The sequence below is a fragment of the Besnoitia besnoiti genome, chromosome VI (assembly GCF_002563875.1).
Source record: "Besnoitia besnoiti strain Bb-Ger1 chromosome VI, whole genome shotgun sequence".
Taxonomy (NCBI): Eukaryota; Apicomplexa; class Conoidasida; order Eucoccidiorida; family Sarcocystidae; genus Besnoitia; species Besnoitia besnoiti.
Genome location: NC_042361.1, coordinates 1,703,365 through 1,719,522, shown reverse-complemented (window position 1 = coordinate 1,719,522; position 16,158 = coordinate 1,703,365). Strand labels below are relative to the sequence as shown.

The following is a 16,158-nucleotide window of genomic DNA, read 5'->3' as shown; positions in this document are numbered from 1 at the left end:
TAGAAAACTTCATTTTACGAGTTTACGGATATTACGATGTCTGCTGCGAGAAGCGGATCGACGCCGAGGACTCAACTGCCGGTCACGGAGTGGGAGAAACGCTTGCGGTAAGACACGTCTTCCCGTACCGTTCGGTAGAAGGCGTACACTGTCCAGCGCGGAAACGTCGCTAAGCAGGGACCAACGTTTTTCGGAGCTTCTACCTCATGTGTCAGGGAGCTGAGGCGAAACTGCAATGGAGAGTGGCGGACTCACGCACAAGCTGCTGCTCGTGTTTACGAATGTGCGGCGTTGTGCCTCTACATGAGAACTTGCTCCTTTTCTGATGCTTAACAGAGGAAAACGTTCCTGGTTTCGGAAACACTGAAGCACAAACACGTGCGGAGTTCACCGCTGGCACATGTGGTAGCCCCCTCAGTTTCTATGTTCCGAGCCTCTACATGTGCTCTAAGGCTCGATGCCCAGCGTCCACCATGGCTCGCTGAATGACTCCTGTTTCCACGGTGGCAGAAAGCGGCTCAGCTTTAGACTATCTCATATGTTAAGCGTGCCTGTCGATATAGCTATCGGTTTCCGGCTGAAACCTGCTTTCTACTGGAGAGGACCGCGTCGCTCGTGAAGCCGCATCCTCTAAAGCGGCTAGATCCCTTTTCTATTCCTGCTGACGGCGGTTGCGCAGTGCTCGTACCCTCTCCCCGTCCACCCTTAGGGTAAACGTCTTAACACACGCAGGAACTTTACACAAAAGGCAGGCCATAGAGTCAAAGGCCGTGTGCTCTCATAGCGAGTCCTTGCTTGTTTGCTCCTAACTGCGCCGAAAGATGTACGCCAGTGCAACAACCTGAGGGAATTCGAAAGCGTGGCTACTTAAGTTTGGGCAAACCTAGTCGACTGCCGACGTCATGTTACACTAACGAATGCTGATACTGGTAGACTTGAACGCGTCACATCGTAAATCAGATCACTGAGGATAACCAGGATGTCCAGTCACGGTGTGGAAGCCGGGGTACCCCCGTTGAAAGTTCCATCTCCCGAACAGAGGGGAGAGTGGCTGCAGCCTCCATTTTTTTCGTGGGACTTGTCGTTCGTCCTGTGCCCCTTCAGCACGAGAGCCTCTTTTGGACCGTTGTAGTACGCCTCCGCGATTTACCGGCTGTTGTGGTAGAGATGGTGGAATCGACTCTACATTCCCGTAGCAAGCGCACGGTGGGGAATCAGCCAGGTTGCCTGTAAGACGGGTCTTGTGTTTCCATGAATGGAAGCTGGGGCGAAAAGGGGGGTCTGATTGTTTGAGAGCCGTTACAGTACGGTCTAGTCGCGGATGGCCAGGGGCTACACTCTGGCTTACCGACTCCATTGCATGCTGGGTTAAACCACCAGGCAAATTCGCGCCTCACACAGTCATGGTCTGGGTGACTTTGCAGGCATCGCGATTATTGCGGCTCTGGGGCGCTGAGTCGTTGCCCGAAAAAAAAAGTGCGTAAGCCGGGTTGTGACACGGGGTGAGGAGCTTCGTGCGCAGACGAACAGGCCACAAGAGGTGGCGGGCACTGCGTCTCTGTCCAGTGGGTTGCGACGCATGACGTCAGAGCAGCCTACATACCAGCGGCCACATCGTCTCTATCGATTATTGAAGCGTTTATTACATCCGACAGTGTTCTGATAGCACAGTGAAACAGTCCGTACGTGCTCGCAGACACTGCGTACTTCGCCGCCCGGCGTTTTTCCCGCCTCGTCAGTTGAATGGCTGGTGTGCCAGCGTTTGTCTGGTTGGAACGCTGTAGTCAACGTTGCAGCTTTTCGGCGTACTAGGGTGATTTAACAGTCTCTGACCGCCATCAGGTCAGCACCGTACCTGTCCTGTATTAAGGGAGAGCTGGCAATGGCGGGCCTCTTTTCCGTTTGCTTGCTCCAGATTCTCTCCTCCTTGGCGCTGGCTGCAGACGCTGGAGGCGATCCAGGGCACATACCCGCTGATTCGGGCTTTGCGGCACCATTTCTCCCAAACGAACAACTCTATGGAAATGGCGCGTTCCAGAGAGCCGGGCGTCAAGGGAATCCATACTATGCAAGTGGAGACCCGGTGGCAGATTATTCGTATCAGCAGCCCTTGCACGCCGCACCTTTTTCATATGAGCACCAGCAGTCCACAATAAACTACTCCCAGGCGCCTGGATTATATCAACCGCCTCATTATGATTCGCCACTTGGGGGGGTCCCATATGGCGTCCCGCATCAACCACCATATCCGTCACATGCAGCACCTGGAGGAACCATGGACGGACAGCCTCCACACGACGGAAAATTTCCGTCTGATGCGTACCCGCAGCAGGGTGTTGAAGCAGGCCATGCGCAAGTGGGAGCCGGCGCTGGTCGGTATTACGCGGCGTCAGATTACCAAAGTGCTGCTGGAACGCCCCGGGCAGAGATCGTGCTGCGTGAGCAGCCCTACAGCATCGATGACTCGTCCAGGAGACCCGTACAGCAGGTGCGTTTGAAAGGAATCAAGACGCTCATGACAAGCCTGGTTGCGGCGGCGCTCGGGTTCCCGATGTCTGCGGGCGTGTTGGGTTTTGTTGCTGGGTACCGCTTCCTCAGCTCTCTGGAAGAACGGAACAGGAGAGAAGAGGAACTCGAAATGAAACAAAAGCGGAGACTCATGAAACGCAGGATAAGGGCGATGCAACAAACGGAGGCGCCGGAACAAGGCAGATACGTAGGGGAAGGCCCTGGCAGGAGCATGCCCTAGGCAAAGGCATACTGCACTGGGTGCTCATTTAAGGTGTTTGTGCACATGCGCGGTGTGGCGCGCAGCGTACACTCTGCCAGTCCCTTGGAAACGATGTCACTCTCGATTCATGCAAGCTCATGGAAGTAACTCACTTTGCTGAGTCCGGCGTTGTATCTTCTCTGCCACACGGGATGCTACCAACGTCGCAGAGGTTGACTGGGATTGAAGAGCGGCAGTTGCCCGTCACGGATACCTCAGTAAACTGTTATAATTCTTGTTGTCTCGAAAGAGTTTTCTATGCAGAAGCAATCTTCGGTCCTGTGCCGACGTGAGAGTTCTCTGTTGCCAGTGTCATCTGTTTCTCTTGTGGGCTCCGCCGCTGCGGGATATCGGATGTCACTTTGGACAGGTGGTCAATGGTTGAGGAGCAGTTCCAAGGCGTTCAGGAGTAGCGGGGTTTAGTTTTGATGATCCCCTTTTCAGTTTCTGGTTGGTGGGCATCTGCCTTCTTTGCCGAACAATCTAGAAGCGTGTGGCTTGCACCACGCCGGCGGAGTTCATGGGGGAATGTCTACATCCCTCGACCTGCGTTCTTGCTGGTCTGGTTAGGGGACGGGCACTCAAACCTGGTGCACCAAGCTTAAAGGCCGTGGCGTCTCGACCAGTTTCCGATACGATTGCTGGCATTAGCTGGGTCCTTCCCTCCTGTGTTCGCCGTCGTGCGTCGGCGGTATGCGACAGACGGACAGATGAACCTTCAGGCGCTACTCTCCGGAGCAGTTGTTCTGCTTCCTGTCTTGTAGAAGTGCTGATTCTTGCGCCCCTGACCGTTTCGTAGCCCCTTCTCTACGGAAGCCAGCAACACCTAGCACACACACGTCAGCGTGAACGGCGGGCCGCGTGCGGCTGCCAAATAAGTCCTGAAGACGTTGTTCAGTGTCACCCGTGCCGGAAGACGAGTTGAGCGGTCACTGCGCCATGCATTGCTCACCGCGGCCTTACTCAGCCATCAACGGAAGACCTTGACTAACTTACTCTACCAAACCGAGTCACTCGAAGTTTTGGATACTCTACGCATGGCGAGCCCTCGGCGAGAGACCCATAAACAGATGGGATGCTACCCGCCCGTCGGGTGGTTGTGCATGCTCGTTTCGGTCGCACGCATTGCAAGGCCAGTAATGAAAGGCTACGAGCAAGCGCTTCAACAACGTATTTCACGTGGTCTAGCTTGGGGTTCTCGATCCTACACAGGCTTTCCGCGGGTTGTTGCAGCAACCTGCATGTGCGTTTTGGATTGCTGGTCACGAAAGGGGCGAGGCGCCCGCGGACGCCTGCCGTCGCGGTCCTGACTGATGCAGCAGAAGAGGAGTGACCCGTTCAGGGCAGAGCCGGTAGGAGGCCATGAGGAACGAGAGGTTTTGACCCTTGAAGTCTCCACGGGTTTAGGGCGCACCAGTGTTGCTTCTTAGTTGTATGGAGCGTATCCGTCATCCATGGCTCAAGTTTCGGTCTTTACGTTGAATCGCAGAGATCAGCTACTGATTACGGTGAATGTCTTTGGGTTTAGGGTGCAGCATTCGACCTCCGACCACCTTGATCGTCTCGTTCAGCTAGTAACTGCCTCCCCGCACCTATCGCAAGCGGGTTCTCCTGTCCCAACCTTGTTCATTCCAAGCGCTGCTGCGCACATTTGACACATGGAACCTATCAACGGGTTCCTGTTGTCGCCGCCGTGCTAGCGCGATGAAACTGCACGCTCTCGACCTCAACTCGGTGTTGACTTATCCGCTGCGTAGTTGCGCGGTGAGAGCTTCGCTGGTAAGCGGCCCGCGAGAATGACAAGGAGGGCCTCGAACCTCCAGTAGCATTCAATCGCAGCCAGTTGTGGCGACTTGCGCTGTCCTGCTCCACTACAGTGACTCTGAGCTTCGGGCGGGTGTTCGACTGTGCAGTGCCACAGAGCGAATGACGTTTATTCCACGACACCACCCCAGACCCATACCCGGACGAGCAGCTCAGGGCAAACTCGCGCGGACGAAAACCACTGATCGGCACGAGTAAGCTGCAACCATCACGGAAAACGCGCGAGTCTGCTAGGGTGTCAGGGCGCCGCATGCAGCGGCCGTCCTTTTTCCCGCACATGGTGGTTTCAGTGCGGCCAGTGTGACGCTCGACATGCGGCACAACTCTACCGCGGCGGATTGTTGCGCGCCGACTTGCTGCAGAGGACCGAGGTTCGCCTTTTCTGGCGGTATCATTTCTGCGAAAGCTCGAGTTCACAAGAGAGCCAACCCGAGTATGCTGTTGTACTGCGCGTTCGGCTAGAAGCTGGCGGCGAAGCCGGGCGTCGCCGAAAGTTGTGGTAATGCATGCTGGATGAGTTCGCAACGGCTTCATCTGTGTAGTAGAAGGCGATCGCGAACAGTGCACAAAAGTGCTCTACAACTTCATAATTTCGACGGGTCGTGGTGGAGTCGTCCGCACTGTCTTTGCAACTCGCGTCAGGATATTCGTCCGTCGACGTGAGCTGTAGGGCAAGCGCCCTTCGCGTCTGCCGAATGTTTTTTTGGCGTCTTACACGTGAAAGCGCCAACCAAGTCACGCGTGTCCGCCAAGCAGGAGCGGAATTTTCTATCCGTAACGTCGGGAGACCGCTCGTCTTCTTTTCTGGGTGCCTGTGATTGCGCTTCGCGCACGGTTCCCTATCCTCTTTTTTTTTTTAAAGCCCGAGCTCAAAGGGCAAGCCTGCTTGATTTTTGGACTTGGGCTTACTCGTGAGCACGTTATCTTGCTGGTTTCCCCCAGCCGTCCTTCCTACGCACTCACCTCCTGAAGATTCTCCACGTGTTCGCTCCCACCAAGCGGCGGCGGCGCGGCTGAGTTGATTCTGTGTGTGGCGCGTGTCTCGCGACACGCTGCAACTCGGGTCACTGTCTCTTCGCTCCTTTCCCGTTGAGGTCCACTGCATTTTCCGCCCTTGCAGCGGCTTCTCTTTGCCGCGCCTCCTCGTGCCGCCTGCGCTCAGGTGGCGCTTGTGCGGGTCAACTTCGTTCGCGTCTCGCCGCCGTGAGAGGAAGCTCGCCCGACTGCCGCGTGAGCGCCCCCGCGCGTGCGTCTTGCTGTAAATTCCGATGAGAGTACTCGCCATTTTCCATCGGGGGGGATCGAGGGCGTTCCCCGCCGCAGCGCCCCCCGGCTGCGCTTCGCTGCGCGCGTCGGTCGCGCGTCGACTCGACGGCCGCCGCCATGCCGTCACGGCGCGAGCGGGAAGCGCATGCACAGACATAACTGCGGTAGGAGAGGTTCTCATCTCTCGGCGAGGATTCGTTGACGTGCCAGCGCGCGCTGCGGCCGCCCCTCCGCTTGCTTACGCTGCGGCCACTCATTGCCACACTCGTCGATGTGTGTGCCGCGCCTGTGTGGCGTCTGCCTCTTCGTCTTCAGAGAGTCTGGCGTCGAGTCGAGTCTCCCCACCTGCAGCTCCGCACTCTTCTCTCCCGAGGGGCGCCCGTCCTCTTCGCCGGTTTTTCTCCTCTTTTTCCACGGCAGCGGCAGAGTCTCGAGTCGGCGACATGGGGAGATTCAACACTGGGGGCGTCGCGGTGCCTCTGGGGGAGGCGGCGAACGCGTCCGCCGCCTCCCCGTTATTGTCTTTCCCTGCTGTCTCCGAAGTCTTTTCCCGGTATGAAAGTTCGTCTTTTCGCGAGCGCCTCGCCTTTCTTGCGCCGTCGCTCGGCAGCGACCCGCTTCGCGTCGCCCGGCGTCCTACCGTGTCGCTTCTCGCTCAGCTCCTACGCGGGCGTCTGCACCACCGGCAGGTCACCTCCTCGCTCCCTTCGGCAGTCGCCTCTGCGCCGCTGCCTTCGTGCCTCTCCGTTCTGTCTCCCTCCTCGCATGCGTCGCCTGCGCTGGCGGAGCTGGAGGTCGCGCTCCTGAACAGCCGGCCGCCAGTCGGCTTCGAGAACTTCTTCCCCGACAGAAAGAGCAGGAAAGCCGGCAACGACGGGCCGCAAGCCGGCGAGGCGCACGAGGGCGCCGCGCCGAAGAAAGAGAGCTCGCGCGAGGAAGGCCGCGAAGACCGCCCCGCGAAAAACGACAAAGACGCGGCGCCCGGCGCCGAAACGCCGACGCCTCCTCCGCGCGCCGGCCTCTTTGGCAACTGGGGCTTCGGCGGCGCGCCTCCACAGAAGGGCGACGTGCGTTCGCGCGGAGACCGCCCGCAAGCGCCGCTTGGGGGTAAGAGCCCTGACGGGGTGCCGCCTGCGCTGAGGGCGCCCCGAGCGCGGCTTTACGGCAAGGCAGGCCAAGGCAGGTCCGACGAACAACGCGAGAAGGAGCGACTCGCTGAAGCGGAGAGATTTCAGATGCCGCCCAAGCCGCCGCGCCAGCCTCTCTCGCCTCCGCCTCCGCCCCCCCCGGGAAGCCTCGGTGCCCTGCAGCGAGAAATGCTCAAACTCGTCGCCTGGTTCGGCCTCTCCTCCGTCTTCCTCTACAACCTACTCAGATCCAGAAAACAGGAAATGTCTATGCAGGTATGTTCGCACAGCCGCAACAGACGCCACAGCAGCGGGACAAGATGGACAGCAGCGCGAGGCCGAGCACATCTACACATATATCGTTGCAGACCTGCAGAGGCTTTCTGCGAGCTCTTGGTTCCCTCTGGCGTGCGGCGGAGAATCGATGCCGAGACCCTAGTCCTCACCGGAGAGGATGGCGGGTCATGTGGGCATGCACGTACACATTAGCTACACATTATATATATATATATATCGGCCCGTGCATACGTCTGGCCGTTCTCGGCTGTCGCGTTTTATTCGTTTTTTTGCGAGAAAACGGCAATGCCAGCGCGCTTTGAGGTCAGGGTGCGCGTGGTCTCTCCATGAGCTTGTGTATACGCATGTACGTGAGCCGCGGGTGGCGTTGTGTCTCGGCGTTTTTTCTCAGGAGTTTTTGTCCAAGTACGTGGCGAATGGCTTGGTGGATCGCATCGAGGTGCTGGGAGACCGCGGCGACTGTCGCGCGATTGTGAATCTCGCGCCGCTGCCGGCCTCAGGGGCTGCTGCCGCGACCAGCCTGGGGGATTCGCCGACCGGACGGGGCCCCAGCGGAACCGCGTCGCTGTCGCCGCCGCGCTTCACCTCGCATCCGCCCCCCGGCGTTGAGACAGGATTTTTCCAGGCTCTGACGCTGCCGCCTGGGAAAGCCGTTGTGCGCTTCCGCAGCGGCCTGAGCGCCGAGAGCTTCATCGAGAAAATGGAGAGCTTCCAGGTAAAATACGGAGAATCCTGCGCCACCCCCGCGAACTTCTGCATCTCTGCGTGACGCCAGTGCTGCAGGCCTCTGTGCTCGTGTCTGCGAATTTTGCTCGGATAGGCAGCTAGTTGCCTAGTTGCCTGTGTGCCGAGCAAGGATCTGATACAGCTGTTAAACCCGGAACTCTGCGTTTTTTGAAGCTGCAGCAGCCACAAACGTACATTGTATACACATAAATATAGGTAAACTCAATAAATACATGTCTATATATTTGGGTGGGTCACGATTTTTTGGGCGTGGAGCTCTTCGCAGCTGTCTCTGCAGGCGAGTCTGTTCCATTGGGGGGTGTTGCGTTTTCTTTTTTTCTCTTCAGACATCTCTTGGCATTCACCCTCGAGACTTCCTTCCGATTCACATCGGCGACCAGCAGGAATTCCATCTCTTCGACTTCCTCGGCTCGCTCTTCCTCTTCTTCCTCATCGCCAACATGATCAGCGAAGTGATCTTCATGCGCCGAATGAGGTCGGTGTCGTCCTCTCCGTGCTGTCTCTCTTGTTTTACTAACCCCTCTTCGAGCTTTCCTGAGCACCGGAGGGACGGCCGCGTCTCTTTTTTTCACCAAATCCGGAAGTGTTGCTTGAACGCCCCCGCGTGTTTTTTGACTTCGCTAGTCTCCGCGACTCTCTCTGCTCGCTGAAAACAGCGCGTTCTGCGCCTCGCCCCCCCGCAGCGCCGCTTGCCCCGTCCTCAGAATACGTAGAGGGAACATTGTCTTTTCCTGCTTCATGACGGCTTCATTTTTTCACGTCTTTTTTTTTCTGCAGGAAAGGCGGCAGTGGCGGGCCTGGAGCAGGTGGCGCCGCGGGCGGCCTGAACAGGCTCCTCGGGAACAGCGCGTCTCGTCGCGCGCGAGTGAAGGCTGAGACTGTGAGCGAATGACAAAAAAATAAGTGCGGGAAAAATGTGGGCGCTGGCGTGTTAATCCGCAAGCCGCTTCCATCAGCATTTTTCTTCCTACGTAAAACACCTGCCCATACAAATATATTTGCACCTCGCGTGGGATGCGGCGCTCGAGTATTTGCGATAACGCGCTCGATCACAACGCAAAATACAGGTGTATGCGTATATATGTGTATATTTATGTATTCAATGATGTATTTGGACACTTATATATATGTATGTGCGCATGCTGGTTCGGCTCTCTTTAGCGGCGCACATATGGATGCGGGACTATTCTTATTGAGGCGGCAAGAGAGCCTGTGAGAAAACCGTGACGGGTGAGGAAGAGAACTTGCGGACGTTTGAAGCATGGGCGCTCATGAAATCTGGCGGCTTTTTCACTCCTTGTTTTTTTCAGGTCAAGGTTCGCTTCTCCGATGTTGCGGGTGAGTCAGCGTCCCGATCTACGAAGAGAACTCCAGCGGTAGCTCTTTGTATCTGTGGCTTCCTATTTTTTTCGCATCTTCGCTTGTTCGCTGCATGCCTCGCCGAGTTGCGGTTTCGCTTTTCGTCTTCCGGCTTTTTTTTCCGTCGCCCCAGTGCAGTTTGCGTTTTCTCGTTCGGTTTCGCAGGTCTGCACGAAGCCAAGCGCGAGATTCTCGAGTTCGTTTCCTTTTTGAAGAATCCGCAGTCGTTTCGACGCCTCGGCGCGAAGCTCCCGAAGGGCGCCTTGCTCGTCGGACCCCCGGGGACTGGTAAAACTCTCCTCGCGAAGGTAAGCACCACCGCGGCGCCGCCGCTTTTGACCTCGTGATTCTTTGCTGCGTGGTAACTCAGCGTGGGAACTCGTTTCCACTGTGAGCAACTTCTTCGCATTTCTCGGCGACGCACTGCGAACAGACCGGCGTCGGGCGCTGGTAGCTGTTTACGTCGGTCTGGTTACCGCCCTGAATACACTGGTGCTTTGAAATCTTTCCAAATTCGCTCCTTCTCACACGGGCGTGAGGCTGGTTTTCTGCCTCCCTGCGTTGTATCTCCTCGATGCGACGCGGGCCTTCGGCTGCGTTGCATTTGGTCCAGAATCCTGTAATGAGCAATTTTTTGTTTTTATGCATCCAGGGAGTTTGCGTGTTCGTGTGCTTGTGTGTGTTGATTTTCTGCTGACTCTGGGAGCTTTTCTCCGACGGCTGCTGGCGGAGTGGGCTGCAATGCGTGCGAAGCGCCTCCTTTTCCGCGTGGTGCTTCGTCGTCTCACGAGACCTTGATTTTGTTCACCGGATCGCTCCCCTTCATGCGTCTTTTCGCTTTCCCAGGCTGTGGCGGGCGAGGCCGGCGTCCCATTTTTCTCAATGAGTGGAAGCGAGTTTGTTGAGATCTTTGTCGGCGTTGGGGCGAGCCGCGTCCGCGAACTATTCGATGAAGCGCGCAAGGTTGCACCTTGTAAGTCAAATCAGAGAAACTGTCATCCAAAGGACAAACCAGCAGTCCAGCAGACGTATATATATGGATACGTGTACCTGTATTCATATATGTATATTGTTACAACTATTTTTGTGCATGTATATAGTTCTGTCGATGTGCATGCGCGCTGCGTTCGTTCTCGCCAGGGCGCGGAGCTACAGCGCCACTGGACGCTCATGCTTCGCCACAAAACTGAGAGGCGAAGTCCGACGCCTGGATGACTTTCTGCTTAGGAATGCCCTGGTCTCTAAACGCAAATCATACATATATATATGCATGCATGTTTGCATATCCTCTAGGTGTATTCTTGTTTTAGACATTTTGCCTGCTGTGTGTGCAGCGATTATTTTTATCGATGAGATTGACAGTGTGGGCGCGAAGCGAAGCACTTCGTTTGGCAACAGCGAGAGGGACAACACGCTCAATCAGCTGCTCGTTGAGATGGATGGTTTCAACCCCGACCAAACCGTCGTCGTCCTCGCAGGTAAAGCGGGGGGCCCCGGAGAAATCGGCGGAGAAATCGAGGCTTCGCGAGACTTGCGAAAGCGGCAAGCGCTGGAAACCGGGACAACACGAGCGAGGCCGACTGCGTTGACTGGGGAGGCATACGCTCTTTCTAGGGGTGGAGACGAATGTGCTGCACGCGGCTTGGGCCTCCTCGCTTTCTTTATGTCTGCCCAGATTTGTGCGGGCCTTCACATACGCCATCGAGTTTTTGCCGTTCACGTGTACAGAGGCATGAACTCACGTTCTTTAGGATATTTGTAGTGAGAAGACAGCTGTATATATATCCATTTATATACATATACATATATATGTATACAGCTCTGATCTATGTGTATACATGTGTTCAAGCCTGTATTGGTATTTCTGCCTCTCGCGTGGTTCGTGCTGGCTGGGCGGCTGGGCGCTTGCATGCGTCTCCCGTTCCTCTCCTTCGTGGAAGAATTCCGTTTCTGCAGTGGATTCCAGAAAAGAGCAGCCGTTCTCGTGCGTAGGATCGTTGAAGGCGCGCCTCAGAGCTTGCGCGGAATGCGGCAACTTTTTTTTTGCAGGAACGAACCGAGAAGATCTCCTCGATGACGCACTGAAGCGCCCGGGTCGATTCGACCGCCTCGTCCAGATCCGTCGCCCTGACGTGAAGGAACGAAAGGAGATCTTCAAGGTTCGTCCTGTCTTTTTTTCCGATCTGCCTTCTTCTTTCTGCAGGTGGGGCTTGGTTGCGTCTTGTAGGCTGCCAGTTGCGTGAGTCGCCCTCGTGTGATTCCCTGTTCTTGTTCTTTTGAGCGCCTGTCCTCTTGGAGGCTGAGTTCTCTCCGGCGTCTCGGGCATGCATTGCTCAGCGCCGTAGTCTTTCAGACTACAGAAGGACTTTGTCGTTTGCACTCCATCGTCGCGTCTCGCTCTCTTACGTGACAAAATGCGAGAGGACATTTCGCTTTTCTCAATTTGCGTCTTCCGCAGGTTCATCTCAAGCCGCTGAGGCTCGCGCCGACGATCGACTCTGTCGCCCTCGCGGAACGCATGGCCGCGCTCACACCGGGATTCGTAAGTCGTTCAACATCTAATCTGTAGGCCCTCGTTCGCTTCTCGGCGGATTTCGTTTATCCTCGAATATGCACTGTTGCCAGGCTTTAAGTCGCTGCGTGCCTCCAGAGGGGATGCACAGGCGCACGTAAATATGGCGAAGTTTTTTCGGCTGGTCGCATGCGTGTACGCGTGACTATCAACTCTCGGTGTCAGGAGGAGTGAACATTTGAGTCCACAGATTCTACATAACTCTTCCGACTTTGCTTTCATAAAAAACCTGGTTTCTTCGTTCACAGGTCGGTGCGGATATCGCGAATCTCTGCAACGAGGCCGCCATCCAGGCTGCACGGCGGCGCTCGAAGCTTGGCGTTGAGCAGCAGGTGAGAAGCAAATTAAAGAAATTACATCAGCCTCTCGCGTGCAATTGCTGCAGCCTTTCTGGTTGTCGATCTTTCGTCATCTCTGCGTTTTGCCAGAAGGCGCCTTCTCTAGTGCCGCTTTCTGCCCTGAGTTTCTACTTTTTCTTCTCTCTTTGTCTATCCGCAGGGGTGTTGACCTCGCGGTTCCATCGCATGCATCTACGTATCTTCGTTTACATATGTCCTCTCTCTGGATCTAGTTGGTGTCTTCCACTTTTTTCGCTTTCCAGTCTGAGCCTCTGCAGTCAACTCCTGTTCTGTTTCTGCTGCCATGCAGGCGTCCTCGCTTGTTCCTCTAATCTCTTTAAGTGCATGTGCGGGTGTACAAATATTCCTCATTTTGTGCATATATCACTCATTTTTCCTGCTTTTTTTCGTCCAGGACTTTGAGTCCGCGACCGAGCGGACGATTGCAGGCCTGCCTTCCGCCGTCAAGGACCTTCTCTCTCCCCAGCAGCGTCGCGCGATCGCGTACCACGAGTGTGGTCATGCCATCGCCGGGTGGTTTTTGAAACATGGAAGTGAGTTGCTGTTTCGAAAACGTTTAGGAAATGAAAGGATGAGTCAAGGTAGAGCTCACGCGATTCTGCTTCTCAGTCACGAAACTGTCTGCGATTGAGCACCTGAGGCATCTGAAAGCGACGATGCTCGACGGGCGGGTGCTTTGGATGCGAGCTCGTGAACACGTGCGAGACATCCTAGGGTGCGCGTCGTGCTTTTTTATTTGCGTACGTTTTTCGGGTTTCTTTTTCTTCCAGACCCGGTGCTGAAGCTGACCATCATCCCGCGGAGCAGCGGCGCGCTGGGTTTTGCGCAGCAGATGCCGCCGACTGTCGAGTTGCACGAAAAAGACGCTCTCCTGGATCGCATCGCCGTTCTGCTGGGTGAGGAAAACGCTCTGAACGCGCTTCAAACGCTCTATGCGCATGCAGTGTCTCTATGTAGAAGGAAAAAAGCGATGGCGAAACGAGGCGTCTGGGAAATCGCCATCCTCAACACTGTGATCTTCACGGCGTTTTGAGATGCCCAATCTCGCGTAGTCTTCAGATTGAAAGTTTAGAAGGAGTTGAAACTCGTACTCTTTGTCTCACGGGAACTGAGCGCGCTGCATGTGTCTTTTGCCTTCAGCCGGTCGAGCTGCAGAGGAAATCTTCATCGGCGCCATATCCAGCGGTCCGTTTTAGAAGTTTCAATTTAGTAAATTATCCAGCAGCACCTTCCTGTATAGCTACTTTGTTACGACTTCACCCCAGTTCTTTATTCTGAGAAACCGCAGCTCAGACCCCCGGTTGTGACTGCGTGCATGCTCATCTGTCCCTCTCACGAAGTGTTTAGACAGACAAATCTTTTCGTTGATTTTACGCAGGTATCCAGTGTCGGGTGAAGGGGAGGGGAAGTGATGTGCCTTTTTCGGCGTGTCTGAATCGCGTTTTTTTTGATTTTTTTTTCAGATCTCGCGCTTATGTCCGCGTTGTTTCTCCACAGGCGCGGCGGACGACATTCAGAAGGCGTCTCGTCTGGCGCGGCTTTCAGTGATGCAGTTTGGCATGAACGAAACGCTTGGCTTGGTAGATTACGGACTTCAGCAGCAGGGCGGCGAGCAGGCCTTCTATCGTCCGTACTCCGAGCACACAGCGAAGGTAAGATTGACCCAGACGCCGTCCCGTGAATCGCCAGGGGTCTGAAAGCGAGACAGACTTTCAGACTTCGATCGTGAAGTTCCATCTTGTCGCCTCCGTAGCCGGTGCCTGCGGAGCTTGGATCAACGGCGGATGAACTTCGTGCTCGAGCTGACTCTATGTGGCGGCTGTTTCTCTTTTTTATGCAGCTCATCGATGAGGAAGTCCACCGAATGGTGCAGGAACAGTACGAGCGCGCCAAGGCGCTGCTCAGAGAGCGCGAGAAGGTTAGAACTTAAACAAAGGCTTGAGTGAACCCACGCTCTGCCACTGTCTAGTGGCCGAGCGAACGGAAGAGGGGGCAGCTTGCCTCGCAAATATGCGCAGACAGCTGTGGCTGTGCGGCTTTCGGGTGAGGTGGAGACGCCATTGGACGCGTTTTCGGCTGGCGGCGCGCTGGCGCTGGCGGCAAGCACTGGCGCTGGCGGCAAGCAGTCGCGTTTTTGTTCTTCATTCCTGTCGTCCCCCTGCGCTGCACTCTCGCGTTCCTAAATTACGTAGAAATGTGGGATTCCCCCACGCATCTGTCAGAAGAGTCTCCTCCCGAGCGTCTTTCGCTGCACTCCGGTGGCGACGCCCGAAACCAAATTCGCGTGAATGCATACGTATATGTGTATATCTGATTTTCAGTCCTACGAATATGTATACACATATACCCTTATATGCTCCGAAGACCGCGCACGAACACATATTCACATTACGCATATATATATATATATCCGATGTTTAGCAATGAAAAAAAAATTATGTAGTCGTATTGGTGTCTCTCGTTTTTTTGCGTGGTTGTTTTTTAGGAGGTGCATGCGTTGTGCGAGCTGCTTATGTCGCGGGAGAGCATCACGTACTCGGAGATTCTTGAGTGCGTAGGCCCTCGCCCGGTGCCTCCAGATCCGCAGATGGCTGCGTACATCCAGGCGCTGCCCACGCGCCCGCTGCTGCCTGCGACGTCGCAGGAGAGCAGCAAGGAGGAGGAGCCGCAGGAGGAGAAGCGGGACAAGGACGACGACGATCTGTCAGGCGGTCGACGCACGCTGGACGACAACGACGACGCCACGATGCCTGAGAAAGTGAAGGAACAAGTCCGCAAGGCCGCGGAGGCCGTCGCAGCCCGCAAGCCCTCTTCGGGTCCGCTGGCGTGCAGAGTCCGCAACGGGCGCGACGAGACGCAGTGAGCGGAAGAAACGACGTGGACGCAGAGCAGTGGGGAGGGCGTGGAGCAGAAGGAAACCGCGGAGGGGAGGCAGCAAGAGCTCTGCTGAAAGAAACTACGCGGCAGCGGCCTGAGAGCGGAGCTGCAGACGAGACGGATGCGGAAGCCACACGGGCGGGGAAATCCATCGTCGTGAGAAAGTCACCGAAAGTCAAAGAGGCTAGGCCAACCACCCGACGAGCGCGGGAAGCCACGCGCGACAAAGGGAGCGTTGTTTTGTACGCGTGCGTGCATACAGGGGCGGAGGCACAGATGCGCATAGTTTAGCCAGTTGTCTGCGTTTTATTTTGTTGCATTTCGTATGCAGTCTCATCCGATTTTGCTGTCTTCTTTTTCACTACTTTCGAGCGAAGCTCACGCGCGGGAGGGAAGACGCCGCGCCGCGGTCGCGTGAAAAAGGGAGAGTTTTTTCGCCAACATCTACGTGCTAGTCTTTTCGCTTGCGGCCGCAGGAAGGACTCTGCGGCCCTGTGTGCCTGCTGGCACCGCACGCTCAAAATGTAAATACGTATGCATGCAGATATATGTGGAAATGCGCATTTGCGGAGACTATGATGTAGTTTGCGTAGCGGTGGCTGTTGGACTGCCCATCCTAGGTCGATGTCCGTGCGCATGTGTAGAATTTGCCGTTCGGTTCGCGAGGAATCTTCACCCTTGTACGCGAGCATTCCTGCGTCTTTCTCTTTTTATCTGCTTTTCATCTTTTTCGAGTGTCCGCTCGGCGTTCGCTGCGGGCTGAGCGTTTGTCTTTCTGATTTTTTCGTGGAAATGCGTCGCTGTAGAGTCTCCGGTTCTGTTTGCGGAAAACTGGAGGGAGAAGCGGCGAGGTTTGCAGGGATGGAAGGACACGGAGAGGCGCGAGTTTCCTAACAAAAAGCTGGCTTTGCGTGGCGTGTGCTGCTCAGTTCAGTGCGACACCACACATGAGACACGCGA

General features: G+C 55.8%; 2 protein-coding genes across 2 annotated transcripts; both read left to right on the top strand.

Annotated features, from left to right (window-relative positions):
• Positions 1 to 1,882: 1,882 nt before the first annotated feature.
• On the top strand, positions 1,883 to 2,749 carry BESB_066530 (uncharacterized protein; the record flags this gene model as incomplete). The annotated part of the gene is made up of 1 exon (XM_029365046.1): positions 1,883 to 2,749. One exon carries the CDS (start codon positions 1,883 to 1,885, stop codon positions 2,747 to 2,749), a length of 867 nt encoding a protein of 288 aa, XP_029218629.1.
• A 3,113-nt stretch (positions 2,750 to 5,862) lies between these two features.
• On the top strand, positions 5,863 to 15,184 carry BESB_066520 (ATP-dependent metallopeptidase HflB subfamily protein; the record flags this gene model as incomplete). Its single annotated transcript, XM_029365045.1, has 17 exons — positions 5,863 to 7,263; positions 7,676 to 7,999; positions 8,358 to 8,506; positions 8,809 to 8,911; positions 9,342 to 9,369; positions 9,556 to 9,698; positions 10,237 to 10,363; positions 10,725 to 10,868; positions 11,440 to 11,549; positions 11,849 to 11,932; positions 12,211 to 12,294; positions 12,716 to 12,854; positions 13,092 to 13,217; positions 13,462 to 13,506; positions 13,819 to 13,973; positions 14,162 to 14,239; positions 14,807 to 15,184. The coding sequence occupies 17 exons, from the start codon at positions 5,863 to 5,865 to the stop codon at positions 15,182 to 15,184; spliced, it is 3,618 nt and encodes a 1,205-aa protein (XP_029218628.1).
• Between the last annotated feature and the right edge of the window lie 974 nt (positions 15,185 to 16,158).